The following is a 20,602-nucleotide window of genomic DNA, read 5'->3' as shown; positions in this document are numbered from 1 at the left end:
TTGGTCTTCTGTGAGTATTAAGACCTTAAGACCAGCCAGGTACAGTGGCTTATGCCTGTAATCCCAGCACTTTGGGAGGCCAAGTCAGGTGGATCATGAGGTTAGGAGTTCGAGACCAGCCTGACCAACATGGTGAAACGCCATCCCTACTAAAAATACAAAAATTAGCCAGGCGTGGTGGCGCACGCCTGTAATCCCAGCTACTCAGGAGACTGAGGCAGGACAGAATCGCTTGAACCCAGGAGTCGGAGGTTGCAGTGAGCCAAGATTGCACCACTGTACTCCAGTCTGGGTGACAAAGAAAGACTTTGTCACAAAAAAAAAAAGAAAAAAGAAAAGAGAAAAGAAATGAAAGCCCTTAAGACAATTTGGATATTTTTTGCCCAGATGGGTATTTTTTTCCTCTGTCTCCCAAATCCCAAAGTGTTGGGATTACAGGCATGAGCCACCGCACCCAGCCTCTTAAGATCATTTGGATGTTAGTTCAGCATCCTTCTTGAACTAGTTTAAGCAAATTGCTATACTTACTGAATGCTTATTGTATGTCAAGATACTGTTTTAAGAACTTGACACAGGGGCCAGGCGCGGTGGCTCACGCCTGTAATCCCAACACTTTGGGAGGCCGAGGCGGGCGGATCACCTGAGGTCAGGAGTTCGAGACCAGCCTCAACATGGAGAAACCCGTCTCTACTAAAAATACAAAATTAGCTGAGTGTGGTGGTACATGCCTGTAATCCCAGCTACTCGGGAGGCTGAGGCAGGAGAATCGCTTGAACCTGGGAGGCGGAGGTTGCAGTGAGCCGAGATTGTGCCATTGCACTCCAGCCTGGGCGACAAGAGCGAAACTCCGTCTCAAAAAAAAGAAAAAAAAAAAAAAGAACTTGACAGAATCTAATTTAATCTTTACCATAGCTCTGTGGAGTAGACATTATTTTCACTTTATACATTTTATTTATTTATTTATTTATTTACTTATTTATTTATTTTTAGAGACAGTGTCTTGCTCTGTAACCAGACTGGAGTGCAGTGGTGCGATCATAGCTCATGGCAGCCTTGAACTCCTGGACTCAGATGATCCTACTCAACCTCCTGAGTAGCTGGGACTACCGGCACATACCACCACACCAGGCTAATTTTTCTTCTTTTTTGTAGAGTCAGGGTCTTGTTATGTTGCCCAGGCTGGTCTCAGACTACTATCTTCAATTGATTCCCCTGCCTCGGCCTTCCAAAGTGCTGGAATTACAGGCAAGAGCCACCATGTCTGGGCCGGAAGAGACACTTATCGTCCACTAGTTTTTTTTTTTTTTTTTTGAGATGGGGTCTCACTCTGTCACCCAGGCTGGAGTGCCGTGGTGTGAACATGGTTCACTGTAGCCTCCACCTCCTGGGCTCAATTAATCGTCCCACTTCAGCCCCCTGAGTAGCTGAGACCACAGACGCATGCCACCTCGCCTGGCTAACTTAAAAACAAAGTTGGCCGGGTGCGATGGCTCACGCCTGTAATCCTGGCACTTTGGGAGGCTGAGGCGGGTGGATCACCTGAGGTTAGAAGTTCAAGACCAGCCTGGCCAACATGGTGAAACCCTATCTCTACTAAAATACAAAAATTAGCCATGGTGGGTGCCTATAATCCCAGCTACTCAGGATGCTGAGATGGGAGAATCACTTGAACCCGGGAGACGGTGGTTCCAGTGAGCTGAGGTCATACCACTGCACTCCAGCCTGGGCAGCTGAGCAAGACTCCGTCTAAAAAAAAAAAAAAAAAAATTTGGCTGGGCGTGGTGGCTCACACCTGTAATCCCAACACTCCAACACTTTGGGAGGCCAAGGCAGGCACATCACCTGAGGTCAGGAGTTCGAGACCAGCCTGGCCAACATATAGCGAAACCCCGTCTCTACTAAAAACAATACAAAAATTAGCTGGGCATGGTGGCACACATCTGTAGTCCCAGCTACTCGGGAAGCTGAGGCAGAAGAATCGCTTGAACCCGGGAAACAGAGGTTGCAGTGAGCCGAGATGGCGCCATTGCACTCCAGCTTAGGCGACAGAAAAAGACTCCGTCTCTCAAACAAACAAACAAACAAACAATGTTTTGTAGAGACGGGATCTCACTCTGTCACCGAGGCTGGACTGCAGCGGCATGAACATGGTTCACTGCAGCCTCCACCTTCTGGGCTTAAGTGATCCTCCCACCTCAGCCTCCCGAGTAGCTAGGACCACAGACGGGTGCCGCCTCATCTGGCTTACTTAAAAAAACAAAAAACAAACAACAACAACAACACAAAAACGTGTTTTATAGAGACAAGGTCTCACCATGTCAGCCAGGCTTCAGGCAAGGGAGGGTTAAGTAACTTACTCAAGGTCCCATGGTAAGTGGGTGCTGTTCAAATATTGATCCAACTCCAGAAAACATGCATTTAACTCTGGGGCCGGTTTGCCATTCATAACAATTTATTGTGACCAAATTTTGAAACAGGTGTCCGTCTTGTTTGTTCCACCTCCCTCTCACATACATGCACAGTCTAAATATCAATTTCCTGAGGAAGAGATTTGCGTTGACTTCCATTTTTTAAAAGCGCAGGGTTACGCAGGCACAGTTGTACCCAGTGGCTAACACGAGATCAGCTGTTTCTCTACCTCTCTCAGCTTGATTTTCTCTACATCTCTAATCTTTTACTCCACAAAATATTTCTTGAGCTTCTACTGTGCGCCAGGCCCTGTTCTATATGCTAGGGATACAGCAAAGAACAAAAGGGTAAAAAAAAATCCCTGCCTGAGGCTGGGCTTGGTGGCTCATGCCTGTAATCCCAGCACTTTGGGAGGCCAAGGCGGGCGGGTCACAAAGTCAGGAGTTCGAGACCAGCCTGGCCAACATGGCGAAACCCCGTCTCTACTAAAAATACAAAAAAATAGCCGGGCGTGGTGGCGGGTGCCTGTAATCCCAGCTACCCGGGAGGCAGAGGCAGGAGAATCACTTGAACCCAGGAGGCGGAGGTTGCAGTAAACCAAGATCATGCCATTGTACTGCAGCCTGGGCAACAAGAGCGAGACTCCACAAAAAAATAAATAAATAAAATAAATAAATAAATCCCTGGCTGGGCTCAGTGACTCATGCCAGTAATCCCAGCACTTTGGGAGGCTGAGGCGGTGGGATCACTTGAGGTCAGGAGCTCAAGACAAGCCTGGCCAACACAGCAAAACCCCGTTTCAACTAAAACTACAAAAATTAGCTGGGTGTGGTGGCACACACCTGTAGTCCCAACTACTCTGGAGGCTGAGGAAGGAGAATCGCTTGAATCCAGGAGGCGAAGGCTGCAGTGAGCCAAGATTGTGCCATTGCACTCCAACCTGGGCGACAGAGCAAGACACCATCTAAAAAAAAAACAAAAAAAAAAAACCTGCTTTCATGGAATAGTAAGGGCAGCGAATCAATAACAAAACATCAAATACATGTCAGGTGACAATAAGCACATTGGCTACAGACAAAAACAAAAAACCCACCTGCTTAATAGCAACAGGGTAGGAGTATTGCTATTTTATTTTATTTTTATTTATTTATTTATATTTATTTATTTATTTATTTTATTTATTTTTTTGAGACGGAGTCTCGCTCTGTTGCCCAGGCTGGAGTGCAGTGGCGCAATCTTGGCTCACTGCAAGCTCCACCCCCTGGGTTCACACCATTCTCCTGCCTCAGCCTCCCGAGTAGCTGGGACTACAGGCACCCGCCACCACGCCTGGCTATGTTTTTCTATTTTTAGTAAAGACAGGGTTTCACTGTGTTAGCCAGGATGGTCTCGATCTCCTGACCTTGTGATCCACCCACCTCAGCCTCCCAAAGTGCTGAGATTACAGGCATGAGCCACAGTGCACGAACTATTTATTTATTTTTTTGAGACAGAGTTTCAATCTTGTTGCACAGCCTGGAGTGCAATGGTGCGATCTCAGCTCACTGCAACCTCTGCCTTCTGGTTTCAAGCAATTCTCCTGCCTCAGCCTCCTGAGTAGCTGGGATTACAGGCACCCACCACCACGCTCGAATATATATATATATTTTTTGAGACGGAGTCCGCTCTGTCACCAGGCTGGAGTGCAGTGGCACAATATCGGCTCACTGAAACCTCCGGCTCCTGGGTTCAAGCGATTCTCCTGCAGCCTCCCAAGTAGCTGGGATTACAGGCATGCAGCACCATGCCCAGCTAATTTTTGTATTTTTGGTAGAGATGGGGTTTTACCATGTTGGCCAGGATGGTCTTGATCTCTTGACCTCGTGATCTGCCCACCTCAGCCTCCCAAAGTGCTGGGATTACAGGCGTGAGCCACCGCGCCCGGCCTACGCCTGGCTAATTTTTGTATTTTTAGTAGAGACGTGGTTTCGCCATGTTGCCCAGGCTGGTCTCGAACTCCTGACCTCATGATCCGCCTGTCTCGGCCTCCCAAAGTGTTGGGATTACAGGTATGAGCCACCGCGCCCAGCCAATTATTATTATTTTTTGAGATGGAGTCTCACTCTGTTGCCCAGGCTGGAGTTGCAGTGGCATGATCTTGGCTCACTGAAATCTTCATCTCCCAGATTGAAGCAGTTCTCATGCCTCAGCCTCCTGAGTAGCTGGGATTACAGGCACACGCCACCACACCTGGCTAATTTTTGTATTTTTAGTAGAGATGGGATTTCACCATGTTGGCCAGGCTGGTCTCAAACTCCTGACCTCAAGTGATTTGCCCACGTCGGCCTCCCAAAGTGCTGGGATTATAGGCGTGAGCCACCGGGCCCAGCCCAAGAGAATAAAAATGTGGGTGGTAAAAATTTTTTTCCCAAAAATTCATAAATGAAAATCTCACATATTATGCATACTGCCCAGGAGCATGGCCTAGCACTGTGTAAACACTCAACTGCTGGTCATTGCAAGGATTATTATTGGCCGGCTTCAGTGGCTCGTGCTGGTATTCCCAGCACATTGGGAGATGGAGCCTGGAGGATTGCTTAAGTCCAGGATTTCAAGACCACCCTGGACAACATAGTGGGATCCCATCTCTACAAAGAATTTTAAAAATTAGCCAGGTGCAGTGGGAAGATTGCTTCAGTCCAGAGGCTTCAGTGAGCTATGATTGTGCCACTGCACTCCAGCCTGGGTGACAGAGCAACACCCTGACTGAGACAGAGAGAGAGAGAGGGAAGGAGGGAAGGAAGGAAGGAAGGAAGGAAGGAAGGAAGGAAGGAAGAAAGAAAGGAAGGAAGGAAAGAAGGAGAGAGAGAGAGAGAGAAAAAATAATTTTTATTTATTTCCAGGCTGGGAAGAGATGCTGATTTCTGTGATAAAATCAGTAGATACATTTTTTGGAATGTTCGCTATGTGCCAGGCTAGATTTTACAGATGAGAAGTCTGAAGCTCAGGTAAGGTAAGTCACCTGTCCAGGGCCACAAAGGAAAAAAAAAACGTGTGTCTGAAGCCAGAACGGGAGCTGTTGCGGCCCAACTCCCTCCCCTGCCCCCAAGCGGCCTCTGGGCTCGGGAAGGGCCCCTGCCTCCTCCCGCCAGGCACTTATCTCTACCCAGGCTGAGTGCTGGCCCCGCCCCCTCGGGGATCTGCCACTTAGAGGCGCCTGGTCGGGAAGGGCCTGGTCAGCTGCGTCCGGCGGAGGCAGCTGCTGACCCAGCTGCGGACTGTGCCAGGGGCGGGGGACGGAGGGGCAGGAGCCCTGGGCTCCCCGTGGCGGGGGCTGTATCATGGACCACCTCGGGGCGTCCCTCTGGCCCCAGGTCGGCTCCCTTTGTCTCCTGCTCGCTGGGGCCGCCTGGGCGCCCCCGCCTAACCTCCCGGACCCCAAGTTCGAGAGCAAAGGTAAGGATGAGCTGCGTGTGGACCCCTACGCTGGAGCCTGCAGGACCATGCTGGGGCCTGAACTCCCAGCCTAGGTCCTGGGGGCCATGCCTGTTTCTGGACTTCCTGACCGGGTCCTGGGGGACCAAGCTGGCATCTGAACCCTTAGACTGGGTCCTGGATGGGTGGGGGGCGGGGTGGGGTATGTTAGGATCCAAGACTCCTGATCGCGTCCCGGGCAAGAGCTAGAGTGGGCTTAAGATTCCCGTTTTACCTTTTCAGGGAGTCTGGGACATGCTAAATCCTAAGGGGGCTGACTTGGTGCTAAGGTCCCTGGGGGGTGGGGACCAAGCCGACCCTCCCTAGGGGAGGGAGGGTAAAGCCCGGGTCCGAGTTAGAGGGGCCAAGCCACAGGCTACTGTAAACACGGTTTGTGTGAGGGCGCCAGATCACTTGCCCGGCCCGGTGGAGGGAGGGAGGCGGGGGGCACGGTTGGCGCTATCGGTTGGCGGGGAGCCTGCCGGGGCCGATAGGGGGCCCGCTCTCCGCACACACCCCCAGCCGCGCGCGTGTCCTAGGCTGGGGCGGGGCTGGCAGTCCCGAGCTCGAGGTCTTGAACGCCGCGCCCAGCTCAGCTGGCCGCTGGGTGGGCAGGTGTGCGCCAGTGGTGACGGCGGGGGACAGTAAGGCGAGCAACTTGCCTCTGGGAATTAGGGGGGCACCACCTCTGCGGACCCCTCCAAGGGCCCCGCTTGGGAAGATGGCAGGGCGGGGCTTTTTTCTTATCGGGTCCGCCCAGGCTGCGGGAGGGAAGAGGAGGGGGCTGTCTCCCGAGGATAGAGCTCAGATCCCCATGCCCTTCCTTTGTCGCCCCTCCCCAGCGGCCTTGCTGGCGGCCCGGGGGCCCGAAGAGCTTCTGTGCTTCACCGAGAGGTTGGAGGACTTGGTGTGTTTCTGGGAGGAAGCGGCGAGCGCTGGGGTGGGCCCGGGCAACTACAGCTTCTCCTACCAGCTCGAGTGAGTCCGATCCGGCGGGTGCCTCCACGGGCGGAGGGAGGGGGTGGGGCAGAGCTCCCTGGAGGTCGTAGCCTCGTATGTCCCCTGCTGTTTGAGGCCCGACGGCGCCTCCAGTCGTGGTCACTGGAGGGAAACCTGCGGGTCCAGGGCTGGCACGCCCTCTATGGGCCGGGGCGCGAACACTCCCGCGATCACCGCTGGAACGCGACCCCAAACATCAGGCTGGGATAACAACGCCTCCAAATCGAGGGTAAGGCGTTACTACGTCGGGGCTGGGACGCCTTCTCGAGGTAGTATCCAAAAGGAGGCCAGCAGTGGCTCATGCCTGTAATCCCAACTCTTTGGAAGGTCGAGGCGGAAGAACCGCTTGAGCCCAGGAGTTCAAGACCAGCCTGGGCAACACAGCGAGATCCCCGTCTCTTAAAAAAAAAATTAGACTGGGCGCGGTGGCTCACGCCTGTAATCCCAGCACTTTGGGAGGCTGAGGCGGGCGGATCACCTGAGGTCGGGAGTTTGAGACCAGCCTGGCCAACATGGAGAAACTCTATCTCTACTAAAAATACAAAATTAGCCGGGCGTGGTGGCGCATGCCTGTGATCCCAGCTACTCGGGAGGCTGAGGCAGGAGAATCGCTTGAACCCGGGAGGCGAAGGTTGCGGTGAGCCGAGGTAGCGCCATTGCACTCCAGCCTGGGCAACAAGAGCGAAACTCCGTCTCAAAAAAAAAAAAAAAAAAAAAAAGCCAGGCGTGGCGCGTGCCTGTGGTCTCAACTACTTGGGAAGCTGAGGTGGGAGGATCCCTTAAGCCCCAGAATTTGAGGCTGCAGTGAGCCATGATCGCGCCACTGCACTCCAGCCTGGGCGACGAAGGAAGACCTTGTCACACACACACACAAGGATAGACCTTGTGTCACACATACACACTGCCCCCCACAGGCCGGGCAATGCCAACTCCCCGGTCCCCCCTCCCAACCTGCTCCCTTCCCTGGGCGCATAGGGATGAGCCATGGAAGCTGTGTCGCCTGCACCAGGCTCCCACGGCTCGTGGTGCGGTGCGCTTCTGGTGTTCGCTGCCTACAGCCGACACGTCGAGCTTCGTGCCCCTAGAGTTGCGCGTCACAGCAGCCTCCGGCGCTCCGCGATATCACCGTGTCATCCACATCAATGAAGTAGGTAAGTGCTCTGGGAATGGAGGAGTGGTCGGAGGAGAGGGTCTCAGTCCTCGCCCACCTGACCAACCCCCATGCCTGCAGTGCTCCTAGACGCCCCCGTGGGTCTGGTGGCGCGGTTGGCTGACGAGAGCGGCCACGTAGTGTTGCGCTGGCTCCCGCCGCCTGAGACACCCATGACGTCCCACATCCGCTACGAGGTGGACGTCTCGGCCGGCAACGGCGCAGGGAGCGTACAGAGGGTGAGGCCAGCCCCTACGGCCCAGCCCCCAAAGCTCCACTGACTACGGCCCAGCCACGCCTCTCGAGGTCGCGCCCGGTGCCGCTTTCAGGGCCGGTCCGTAACATCCCACATCCCATTACCCTGGTGCTGAAGACCGTTCCACGCCCACAGACACACCCCCTTTCCTAATGTCCTCGCAAGCCTGCTGAACCCCAACTTCTTCTCCCTCCGGCCCGTAACCCTAGACCCCTTTAGCGCCCGGGTCCCTCTACGAGTGCTAGCCCAGATATTAAATTGCCCGGGTCCCGCCCTTTCGTACCAGAGACTCTCTCTCTGATTGGCCCTGAGCTTTCTCGGGCTCCTCCCCCTACTCTTATTGGTCCCATTGCAATTCTAGGGCACCGTTTTCCTTTCCCCTGATTGGCTCAGTTCCACCAGGGCCCGCCCCCACGTGATCTATTTTTGTCTGCTACGCGTCCCTCGCCCTGATTCCGCCCCCAGGTGGAGATCCTGGAGGGCCGCACCGAGTGTGTGCTGAGCAACCTGCGGGGCCGGACGCGCTACACCTTCGCCGTCCGCGCGCGTATGGCTGAGCCGAGCTTCGGCGGCTTCTGGAGCGCCTGGTCGGAGCCTGTGTCGCTGCTGACGCCTAGCGGTGAGGCCCCAGGCGGGGGTGTAGGAGGAGCCAGGGCGAATCACGGGGCAAGCCCCCCGCCCTGACCTCCTCCCCGCCTCTTAGACCTGGACCCCCTCATCCTGACGCTCTCCCTCATCCTCGTGCTCATCCTGGTGCTGCTGACCGTGCTCGCGCTGCTCTCCCACCGCCGGTGAGCTCCCCATTTGGGCGCTGGGCCCAGACTCCTCTCCGCCAACGGTCCTCTTTCACTATGGAAACCTAGGCTCAGAGAGAGACACGCACTTGCCCAAGGTCACGCAGTAAGGATTCACATCAGTGGCAGGGCTGGGATGCATGCCAGACTAGACCCAGACTCTTCGTTAACATTTTCTGCTCTTGGGGACTTTCACCTGATTTTCCTTCTACATCAGGGGCTGCCATTTCTTGGGTCCCTTTGTTAGTTCCTTTCCCCAGTGTCATCACCTTTGTAAAATCAACTAGATGGATTTAGTGAAAGAATTTAAGACCCTGAATGCCTCCGCACCCCTGCGGTCAAGCTTCTCAGACACTATGATCAGACTAGCCGTTCTGAGGTATTTGTAATTCCAAGCACACACTAGGTGGTTTCACACCCCCAAGCTTTTGCCCATGCTGTTCCCTCTGCCTGGAATGCCCTTCCTGCCTTGTCTGCTAAGCAATCTGCTAGTCGTCTTTCATGGCCCTGTTCATTTACTTGGTTGGAAAATACAAACAGAGTGCCAAACATGTGCCAGGCACTGGAGAGAGAATGGAGAACAAGCTAGACCCTGACCACAAGTCCCTGACCTTGTGGATCTCAAGTCAACAAACAAGGGACCCAAGAAATATTTGATGACAAATTGTAATGAGTGATATCACAGAAACAAACAGAATGTGGTGACATGACAGGATGGTCAGGGAAGGCCTCCAGGAGGAGGTGACATCAGAGTGGAAACCTGAAGATTGGAAGGAAGCAGCCGCTTGAAAAGTGGGGAGAAGAAACAGCAAGTGCAAAGGCCCTGAGGTGGGAATGAGATTGGAACATTCAGCCAGCTTCAAGAATTGCCACATGGCATGGCCTGGCATGGTGGCTCACGCCTGTAATCCCAGCACTTTGGGATGCCGAGGCAGGCAGATCACCTGAGGTTGGGAGTTCGCGACCAGCCTGACCAACATGGAGAAACCCCACCTCTACTAAAAATACAAAATTAGCCAAGCGTGGTGGCACATGCCTGTAATCCCCGCTACTCGGGAGGCTGAGGCAGGAGAATCACTTGAACCTGGGAGGTGGAGGTTGTGGGTGAGCCGAGATCGTGCCATCGCATTCCAGCCTGGGCAATAAGAGTGAAACTCCGTCTCAAAAAAAAAAAAAAAAAAATTGCCACATGGCTAGAGTGGTATGTAAGGGGGTGTGGCAGATATTGAGATGAGGGAGGTGACAGGGGTCATATAATGCAGGGCCTTCTGCAGGGTGGTGGGGAGGAGTTTGGAATTTTTTTTTTTTTTTTGAGACAGAGTCACTCTTGTTGCCCAAGCTGTAGTGCAGTGCAGCAGTCTTGGCTCACTGCAATCTCTGCCTCCCAGGTTCAAGCGATTCTCCTGCCTCAACCGCCTGAGTAGCTGAGATTACAGGCGTGCATGCCTGGCTAATTTTGTAGTTTTAGTAGAGACGGGGTTCCACCATGTTGGCCAGGCTGGTCTCAAACTCCTGACCTCAGGTGATCTGCTCACATCAGCCTCTCAAAGTGCTGGGATTATAGGCATGAGCCACCATGCCCGGCTTGGATTTTATCCTAAATGCCTTCTCTCATTACCCCAGAAGGTAACATAATATTTATCTATGAAGTGACATCATGGACCTCCTGGAAAAATCTGGGCCAGGGTTTTGGGTTTTTAAATTTATTTTATTTTATTTTTTTTAGAGATGGGGTCTCACTACGTTTCCCAGGCTGGTCTTGAACTCCTGGGTTCAAATGATCCTCCCACCTCAGCCTCCCAAAGTACTGGGATTATAGTGCTGGTGTAAACCACTGCACCTGGCCATGGCCAGGATTAAAGGGAGAATGACCAAGGTATATTGAACTCCTATGCACCCTTCAATACCCTGTTCCATTTACCCTTTTGTAGGGCCTTGCTGATGCTTCAGCCAAAACCCCTGTCTCCCCCGGCCCTGATGTACTCCTCTGCCTCCATTGTGATCACAGGGACCAAGTGTATCTGTGCCCCTATGACTGGGAGTGGAGGGGGTATTGGTGAGTATTCAATGAGTCATATCTATGTAACTATTTCTATTGGCTTCTACAGGGCTCTGAAGCAGAAGATCTGGCCTGGCATCCCGAGCCCAGAGAGCGAGTTTGAAGGCCTCTTCACCACCCACAAGGGTAACTTCCAGGTAGGTGGCCTGGTTGTCCCCTCAGTGCCTGGGCTTCCCTGCTTCTTGCAGCCAAACTGCAGGCCTCTCTGAGCAGGTTGGTGCTATTTCTTCAGCTGTGGCTGTACCAGAATGATGGCTGCCTGTGGTGGAGCCCCTGCACCCCCTTCACGGAGGACCCACCTGCTTCCCTGGAAGTCCTCTCAGAGCGCTGCTGGGGGACGATGCAGGCAGTGGAGCCGGGGACAGATGATGAGGGCCCCCTGCTGGAGCCAGTGGGCAGTGAGCATGCCCAGGATACCTATCTGGTGCTGGACAAATGGTTGCTGCCCCAGAACCCGCCCAGTGAGGACCTCCCAGGGCCTGGTGGCAGTGTGGACATAGTGGCCATGGATGAAGGCTCAGAAGCATCCTCCTGCTCATCTGCTTTGGCCTCGAAGCCCAGCCCAGAGGGAGCCTCTGCTGCCAGCTTTGAGTACACTATCCTGGACCCCAGCTCCCAGCTCTTGCGTCCATGGACACTGTGCCCTGAGCTGCCCCCTACCCCACCCCACCTAAAGTACCTGTACCTTGTGGTATCTGACTCTGGCATCTCAACTGACTACAGCTCAGGGGACTCCCAGGGAGCCCAAGGGGGCTTATCCGATGGCCCCTACTCCAACCCTTATGAGAACAGCCTTATCCCAGCCGCTGAGCCTCTGCCCCCCAGCTATGTGGCTTGCTCTTAGGACACCAGGCTGCAGATGATCAGGGATCCAATATGACTCAGAGAACCAGTGCAGACTCAAGACTTACTGAACAGGGATGGCGAGGCCTCTCTCAGGAGCAGGGGCATTGCTGATTTTGTCTGCCCAATCCATCCTGCTCAGGAAACCACAACCTTGCAGTATTTTTAAATATGTATAGTTTTTTTTGTATCTATATATATATATACACATATGTATGTAAGTTTTTCTACCATGATTTCTACAAACACCCTTTAAGTCACATCTTCCCCCGGGCATAGGCCATAGGGATAGAAGTTAAAGTTCTTGAGCTTATTCAGAAGCTGGATCTGCAATCTGAATGCTACTCATAACATAACAAAATAGTATGTTAAACAGCTCTTAAATCTTACTGGCTTACCACATTAAATGATTTCTCTCTCCTAACTCAGCTCAAATGGGCAGCCATCCATGGGATGAGTCAGAGGTTCAGACTCTTCCAGTCTGTAGCTCTACCTTCTCTTAGGGTACTTAGATGGATCCCCTGTTCTACAAACTGCCAGTCAGCAAGGGAAGAAAAAGGGCAGCAATGACCCTCAATGGGCCATTTGAGGGATCTGGCCTGGAAATGGGCTTCCTCTCTTCTTCTCACACCTCATTGGCTGGAAACAGTCACATGACCCCAGTCACATGAAAGGCCAGGAAACTTAGTTTAGCTGTACACCCAGGAAGAGCAAAGCTGTTTAAGGGCCACTAGCTAGTCTCTGCCACTAATAATAATAACAGTAATTCTGAATCAGGCCATGTTCTAAGAAAGTACTCTGATGACACTTGGTGTCAACAAGTAACTCAATGGGAGTTTTGCTTTAACTACTTCTTTTTTTTTCTGAGACAGGGTCTCACTCTGTTGCACAGGCTGGAGCCCAGTAGCTCAAACGCTGCAGCCTCGACCTCCTGGGCTCAGGCGATCCTCCTGCCTCAGCTTTTCGAGTAGCTGGGACTACTGGCGTGCACCACCAAGCCTGACTGATTTTTTTTTTTTTTTTTGAGACGGAGTCTCGTCTTCATCACCCAGGCTGGAGTGCAGTGGCTCGATCTCAGCTCACTGCAACCTCTGCCTCCCAGGTTCAAGCAATTCTCCTGTCTCAGCCTCCCAAGTAGCTGGGAGTACAGGTGCATGCCACCATGCCTGGCTAAATTTTGTATTTTTAGTAGAGACGGGGTTTCACCATGTAGGCCGGGCTGACCTCGAACTCCTGACCTCAGGTGATCCACCTGTCTCGGCCCCTAAAAACACACACACGTACCAGGGCATGTGTGCAAGAATGTTCGCAGCAGTAAATAAGGCAATCTGATGAAGAAATCAGGGTATAGTCACCCATGGAATTATATGCAATATGGAAAAAGGAATGAACTAAAAAAATGTAGATGAATCTTAGCAACAACATTGAGTGCAAAAAGAAGGAAGTCTCAAACTTTTTTTTTTTTTTTTGAGATGGAGTCTCACTTTGTCACCCAGGCTGGAGTGTAGTGGCACAATCTCGGCTCACTGCAACCTCCGCTTCCTGGGTTCAAGCAATTCTCCTGCCTAAGCCTCCTGAGTAGCTGAGACTACAGGCACCTGCCACCACACCCAGCTAATTTTTTTTGTACTTTTAGTTGATACAGGGTTTCATCATGTTGGGCAGGCTGGTCTCCAACTCCTGACCTCTGGTGATGTGACCGCCTCAGCCTCCCAAAGTGCTGGGATTACAGGCGTGAGCCACCACGCCTGGCCTGAAGCTCTTTTTATAAAGTTTAAAGCAATGAAACTATAAACAACATATTGATTGGGTAAAATATATACAAGATAATGCTATACTTTTAAAAGAGAAAAAGCACTTTACATTGTTTAGGTCTTTGGATCTGCATATGTCCCTGAGGTAAGTATTCCAGCCATGGGAAACTGAAGCACAGAGAGGTAGTCACCCACCAAAGCTCAGGGCTGGCCTCCAGAGCTTGAACCCTTGCCTGAGCTGGGGTCACCAGCCTGGGTGGGCCACGGAGCGATCATCATTTCTCCATCTGATCGGAAAGTCACCCACCACTCTGTTCTGGGGCCCAGCCCGCCTGGCTCCAGGCAGGCTCGGAGGCCGTGCTCTCCTGGACCTGGTGCATCTGGCTGCAGCCAGCACTGGGCAGGAAAATACCGCTGGAGCAGTGCCAGGTGCAGGACGTCCCCACTATCTGCCTCCTCCTGGGTCTGGAGGGCCACCATGAGCCCACAATCCCGGCCAGGCCCAAGCCGGTGGCTGAAGTGGGCAGCTGTGTCTAGAAGTAAGGCAATGAGGTAGGCGGCTTCCTGGGGCTCTGGGTCTTCCGCTAGGTACTCTTCTAGGCCGTCGAGCAGCAGAAGGGAGGGGGCTGGCCCCGGGGCCTCATGGGCAGAGCACAGGAGCCGGAAAAGCTCTCGGGTTGAGGGTGGGTACTGGAAGCGGATCTTCTAGAAGGAGAAACAGAAGGAAAGGGCCGGATTCAGCACAGGAAGCCAGACTCCTTAAAAGTAACCCTGCCTCCTTGCATACTTTCCTTGGTTCCAGGATGAACCAGCTCAGAGCTGTTAAATATTCTTATATTCGCCCGTTTTTCCAGCACTCATCACTGCCGAGTATTAGTTGAGGGCAAGCCATTTTTGCTTGTTTGTTTTTGGCCAAATCTCTAGCGCAATTTTTCCACGGAAAACCCTCCCCCAGCATTCTCGGTCTGACCCCACCCTTGACACTAACAGGAACCAACTCAGGTCCAGAATGGACCCAAGCTTAGCCCCGCCCCTTGATGGGCCGGACTTCAATCTCTGGGCACCGCCTCTTGCTAACACCGCCCATCATTGGATGGGCTCTCACTTCAATCTTAACTAAGCTCCGCGTGGTGCCACGCCTCACTCCGCCGGTCTGACTCCGCCCCATCGTGGCTGCCCTGGCTCGCCCTTCCACCGTCCTCTCCATTGGCTTGTCTACCTGTTACTCAATATCCCGGATCTACTCAACCATTGGCTAGAACGCCTCTGCTCCCACCCCCACGGTTACCTGGAGTCGCATTGGGTCTAGAGTCGTTCCGGTCCCGCGGGGCATGCTTTGAAGAGGCCTTCGTGTCAGGAAGAGGACTGGGCCTTGGCCCTCCCCCGCCGCCTCTAGGGCCGCAGCAAATAGCAGCGCTGTTTTTCCAGATCCTGGTGTACCGAGCAGCAGCAAAGGCGGTCCGGCGGCAGGCGTGTTCTCCTCCCCGGACCAGGCCGCACCGCCCTTGGTTAGCACCCGCCTCAGCGTCTCCGCCATTCGCCGCGTAGCTCTGACCAATCGGTGGCTCGTTCCCAGCCTTAGTCCCGCCCAAGCCGTGGCCGCGTCGGTACAGTTCACTTAGTTTCTCTATTGGTCTAGAAATCTGTCCATCAAAACTCGATTCCTCTGGTGAATGGGCAAATGGTTAGAACCTATGCGGAGGAATGGGTGCATTCGAGGGAAATAAGATCCTTCCCTGAGGGAGGCTGCTGGGGGAACCAGCACGATTACTATTATTGTTAGCTAATCAGACAAATATAAGGGTTGAGAGTTGGAGGAGTAGACCAGAATGAGTGACATATTATTTAAAGTCTCCTAGCCTCAGTTTGCCCTGCTGTAAAATGGGGCTTATGATATCTCAGAGGAGTATTGTGATCGGCATGTATTTGTGTGTGGTTTTGCTGATGTCATCCAATGACAACTGAGAGTTTTGGAGAGGGGGATGAGCTGTGTGCTTGTCTTTCTGTGCACCTGAGTATGGGCCGGAGTGTGTATCTGGGGACACAGGCTCGTGGACAAAACATCAACGGCCATCCCCGAAAGTCTGTGAGATGAAGCCTCTCAACTTACTTCCTCACTGGCTAAGGGGTTCTGTGGGGCCGCCTTTGTGGTACGGGGGGAAGGCAGGACCGCAGGACAAATAAGGGAGCAGGAGAAATAAAGAGACAGGAGCTGGAAGACTGAAGGAGAGATACAGCAGGGACATTGTCTTGTTCACTTCTGTTCTCCAGTACCCAGAATAGCACCTAGCACATTTGTAGGTTCTCAAATACGTGCTCGTTAAGACAATGAAGGAAGGGAGGTGGGATTGATGAGAAGCAGGGAGAAAGGGAGGAACAAAGTGAATGATCGTGATCCCTGGCTGGATCTTCTCACCCAGACTTCGCCCCAGAGCTGCCACTCACGCCTGTGTTGCCCTGGCAACCTTGTCTCCTGGTAACTCCAAAGTGGTGCGGTTGCCTGGAGACCCAGGGGCAGGGAGAAAGTGAGATTTCCTGGGCTTTCTCTCTCCCTCTGGGACCAGAAAACAGCTCCACGACATCCCCCAACACACCCACTCACACAGCTGGGCTCACTCACACCCCTCTACACACACACACACACACACACACACACACCATGGCATCTCTGAATATATTCTACTTTCAGAATCCCCATCATCCACATGCTCCAACCTTGCCCTATCCTGACACAAAGCATCCCATACAAACTCTGTCCCACATTCATCCCCCACACCCTTTCTCTTGCAAAACACGCAACTATGACATTGCCACTACACACACAGTGAAGCACACCGATACACTGCGCTGTCAAACACACCACCTCAGCCCCCATCCCCCAGCAGATATACAACCCATGATTCACCTCACATTTCAACACTCCAAATGCACAAACAGGCCAGGGTAGTGGCTTATGTCTGTAGTCCCAGTGCTTTGGGAGGCCAAGGCAGGAGGATTGCCTGAGGCCAAGAGTTCAAGACCAGCCTGGGCAATGTAGGGAGACCCCCATCTCTACAAAATACTTCAAAATTAGCCAGGTGTTGGCCGGGCGCGGTGGCTAACGCCTGTAATCCCAGCACTTTGGGAGGCCGAGGCGGGCAGATCACAAGGTCAGGAGATCAAGACCATCCTGGCTAACACGGTGAAACCCAGCCTCTACTAAAAATAGAAAAAAAATTAGCCAGGCATGGTGGCAGGTGCCTGTAGTCTCAGCTGCTTGGGAGGCTGAGGCAGAAGAATGGCGTGAACACGGGAGATGGAGCTTGCAGTGAGCCGAGATCGCGCCACTGCACTCCAGCCTGGGCGACAGAGTGAGACTCTGTCTCCAAAAAAAAAAAAAAAAAAAAAAAAAAATTTAGCCAGGTGTGGTGGCGTGCACCTGTAGTCCCAGCTACTTGGGAGTCTGAGGCAGGAGGATTGCTTGAGCCCAAGGAAGTCAAAGCTGCAGTAAGCAGTGATTGTGCCACTGCACTCCAGCCTGGGCAACAGAGCGAGACCCTATCTCAACAAAAACAAACAAAAATGCACAAATACTCAGTAGTGACACCCACATCACAGAGTCCAGCACAGTTACATACATGGGAGCATGCTGCATACAGCCTCACCACAAGTCCTTTGCACTTGATGTTCTCGTGTGTGTAGCAGTCAGCTTCCAGATATACTTCTGGCTTTTTTTTTTTTTTTTTTTGAGACGGAGTTTTGCTCTTGTTGCCCAGGCTGGAGTGCAATGGTGCAATCCTGGCTCATCGCAACCTCCGTCTCCCAAGTTCAAGTGATTTTCCTGCCTCAGCCTCCCAAGTAGCTGGGATTACAGGCATGTACCACCACGGCCGGCTGATTTTGTATTTTTGGTACAGACGGGGTTTCTCCGTGTTGGTCAGACTGGTCTCAAACTTCTGACCTCAGGTGATCTGCCCGCCTTGGCCTCCTAAAGTGCTGGGATTACAGGTGTGAGCCACCGTGCCCAGCCGACTTTTTTTTCCCTCCACTCTTTTTAGGTCTTTGGTCAAAATATCATCTACTCAGAGAGGCTTCCCCTGACTGCCTGCCCAAAATTGCACACATTTCACTCTTTAACTGATTATCTGTTTTTGTTGTTATTGTTGTTGTGTTGTTTTTTTTTTTCGAGACGGAGTCTCGCTCTGTCACCCAGGTTGGAGTGCAGTGGCGCGATCTCGGCTCACTGCAGCCTCTACCTCCCGGGTTCCGGCAATTCTCCTGCCTCAGCCTTCCGGGTAGCTTGGATTACAGGTACACACCACTACGCCCAGCTTATTTTTTTTTCTTTTGTATTTCTTTCAGTAGAGACAGGGTTTCACCATGTTGGCCAGGCTGGTCTCAAACTCCTGACCTCAGATGATCCGCCTGTCTTGGCCTCCCAGAGTGCCAGGATTATAGGCATGAGCCACTGTGTCTGGCCTGTCTTCACATCTTGACAGAAGAAGATTTACCATAGAGGAGAATCATGGAGGAATGTACCTGCCTGCAGGTAGGGTTGGACCTGGGGCTACAGGGTAGGAACTAGGTGGCTTGGGGTCACTCTGTGCCTATCCTTAGTTTACTGGCATCCTCAAGCAATAAATTCATGCATTTAACAAACATTTATTGAGTATCTACTATGTATCAGGGCCCATTCTAGTAACTGTAGACCCCACAGTGAACAGACAACAGATCAAATCTCTGTCCTGGTGGAGCGACATCCGAGTGAGGGAGACCTATAAAGACCCACTGAGCATCACGAGGAATTGAAACACTGTGTGAGCACATGACAAGCATAGGCAAAAAGACATTTGCACAAGGGACCGGGCACGGCGACTCACCCCTGTAATCCCAGCACTTTGGGAGGCTGAGGCGGGCGGATCACCTGATGTCGGGAGTTTGAGGCCAGCCTGACCAACATGGTGAAACCCCATCTCTACTAAAAATACAAAAATTAGCTGGGCGGGGTGGGGCGCCTGTAATCACAGCTACTCAGGAGGCTGAGGCAGGAGAATCACTTGAACCCGGGAGGTGGAGGTTGCAGTGAGCTGAGATCGCACCATTGCATTCCAGCCTGGGTGACAGAGCAAGACTCCATCTCAAAAGAAAAAAAAAAGAAAAGAAATTTGCACAAGGAAGGGAAGTTAGAAGGAAGGGCCAGTTGTTTTTTCAATTTTGAATAGGGTGGTTGGGTCAGGCTGGGAAGGCGACATTTGAGAAAAGGCCTGAGAGAGGTCAGGGCGTGAACTGTGCAAATATGCAGGGGAAGAACATTCTAGGTGGAGAATTCATTCAGTGCATTCATTCAGTGCAAGGGCCCTGAGGCATTGGGAGAAAGTTGGCTTTTACTCGAGTCATGAGGAGACAGGAGAGAGCTCTGTGCCTGGGATAGTTGTGTTGTGACATTCTAAATCAGAGCTCTGTTTTAGTCAACTTGAGATTGAGATGCTGTGAGACCCACAGGTGCATGTTGAGAAGGCTTTTGATTTTTGTTGTCGTTGTTGTCGTTTTTTTATTTTTTGAGACCGAGTCTCGCACTGTCACCCAGGCTGGAGTGCAATGGTGCGATCTGGACTCACTGCAACCTCCGCCTCCCGGGTTCAAGTGATTTTCCTGCCTCAGCCTCCTGAGTAGCTGGGATTACAGGCGCATGCTGCCACTCCTGGCTAATTTTTGTAATTGTAGTAGAGATGGGGTTTCACTATGTTGGCCAATCTGGTCTTGAACTCCTGACCTCAGGTGATCTGCCACCTCAGCCTCTCTGAGTGCTGGGATTACAGGCGTGAGCCACTGCTCCAGGCCTAAACGCTTTACTTTTTAGAGAGCGGGGTCTTGCTACATTGCCTAGGCTGATCTCAAACTCCTGGGTTCAAGCAATCCTCCTACCTAGACCATAGTGTTGGGATTACAGGAGTGAGCCACTTGTGCCCAGCTGAGAAGGCTTTCATTTTTTTTTTTTTTTTTTGAGCTGGAGTTTCGCTTTTGTTGCCCAAGCTGGAGCGCAATGGCATGATGTCTGCTCACTGCAACCTCCGCCTCCTGGGTTCAAGCGATTCTCCTGCCTCAGCCTCCTGAGTAGCTGGGATTACAGGCGCATACCACCACGCTCGGCTAATTTTTTGTATTTTTAGTAGTAATGGTGTTTCACCATGTTAGCCAGGCTGGTCTCAAACCCCTGACCTCAAGTGATCCGCCTGGCTCCGCCTCCCAAAGTGCTGGGATTACAGGCGTGAGCCACCACGCCCAGCCAATCCCAAACAGGTACAAGCCAGCCTGTGTTCTCTAAGATCATCTATCCCAGTATGGGAGTTGGTGCAAGGCCAGGGCTGCTGTCACCACCCTCCTGAATGGGACCTGATTCTTCCCCCACTATTCCCATTGTTGGCCAGCGCTCTGCGTCAGCATCACAGACAGGGCCTGCTGGTTTGGGTGGTGGCGCTGTCCGTTGTGCTGAAGCTTTGCTTTCTTCCTGGCCCCAGTGGAGACAGCTGTGTGTCAGGAGAGACCACGGGTCTCAGGTGTATAAGCTCTGGAAACAGGAGCCTTGGTCAGTCAATCAGGGGGCCTCATGATGCTGTCTTTCCTCTGCCATCAGCTATCTGATGCTCTCATCTCATCCCCCCAGTGTCCCATGATCAGCTCCACCATCTCCTCAACTTCCCCACCGTCTCCCCAACCTCCTTTTCTTCTGTCTCCTCCTTGCTCACCCTGTGCCAACTACTACACAGGCCACTTTGCTGTTCCCTGAACACAGAAGGCACGTTCCCACCTCAAGGCTTTCACACTTGCTCTTCCCTTTGCCTAGAGGTCTCCCCACCACATATTTGCATGGCTCCCTCCCTCCCAGTGTCATCTCAGAGAAAACTT

General features: G+C 52.5%; 2 protein-coding genes across 3 annotated transcripts; one reads left to right on the top strand and one right to left on the bottom strand.

Annotated features, from left to right (window-relative positions):
- The first annotated feature begins 5,727 nt into the window (after positions 1-5,727).
- EPOR (erythropoietin receptor) lies at positions 5,728-12,352 on the top strand. Of its 2 annotated transcripts, XM_003830493.6 has the most exons (8): positions 5,728-5,844; positions 6,705-6,840; positions 7,837-8,012; positions 8,093-8,250; positions 8,733-8,886; positions 8,971-9,058; positions 11,170-11,257; positions 11,353-12,352. In XM_003830493.6, the coding sequence occupies exons 1-8, from the start codon at positions 5,730-5,732 to the stop codon at positions 11,962-11,964; spliced, it is 1,527 nt and encodes a 508-aa protein (XP_003830541.1). In that variant the 5' UTR covers positions 5,728-5,729; the 3' UTR covers positions 11,965-12,352. The 2 variants fall into 2 exon arrangements, with proteins under 2 accessions (XP_003830541.1, XP_034800729.1); XM_034944838.3 differs by lacking the exon at positions 5,728-5,844 and having other exon boundaries at positions 6,584-6,840.
- A 1,417-nt stretch (positions 12,353-13,769) lies between these two features.
- On the bottom strand, positions 13,770-15,254 carry SWSAP1 (SWIM-type zinc finger 7 associated protein 1). The gene is made up of 2 exons (XM_003830492.5): positions 15,006-15,254; positions 13,770-14,422 (listed from the first exon to the last, which is right to left on the bottom strand). Exons 1-2 carry the CDS (start codon positions 15,252-15,254, stop codon positions 13,919-13,921), a joined length of 753 nt encoding a protein of 250 aa, XP_003830540.1. The 3' UTR covers positions 13,770-13,918.
- Between the last annotated feature and the right edge of the window lie 5,348 nt (positions 15,255-20,602).

Source organism: Pan paniscus, chromosome 20 (genome assembly GCF_029289425.2).
Source record: "Pan paniscus chromosome 20, NHGRI_mPanPan1-v2.0_pri, whole genome shotgun sequence".
NCBI classification, from domain to species: Eukaryota; Metazoa; Chordata; class Mammalia; order Primates; family Hominidae; genus Pan; species Pan paniscus.
This window is presented reverse-complemented; position numbering and strand designations above follow the sequence as displayed.

Excerpts from the sequence above, each read along its gene's own strand:
- EPOR (XM_034944838.3), top strand. The coding sequence starts at position 6,584 with ATGGCAGGGCGGGGCTTTTTTCTTATCGGGTCCGCCCAGGCTGCGGGA. Across the intron at positions 6,841-7,836 it reads AGCTTCTCCTACCAGCTCGA|GGATGAGCCATGGAAGCTGT; the intron begins GTGAGTCCGATC and ends CTGGGCGCATAG. Across the intron at positions 9,059-11,169 it reads GCGCTGCTCTCCCACCGCCG|GGCTCTGAAGCAGAAGATCT; the intron begins GTGAGCTCCCCA and ends TGGCTTCTACAG.
- SWSAP1 (XM_003830492.5), bottom strand. The coding sequence starts at position 15,254 with ATGGCGGAGACGCTGAGGCGGGTGCTAACCAAGGGCGGTGCGGCCTGG. Across the intron at positions 14,423-15,005 it reads TAGACCCAATGCGACTCCAG|AAGATCCGCTTCCAGTACCC; the intron begins GTAACCGTGGGG and ends TTCTCCTTCTAG.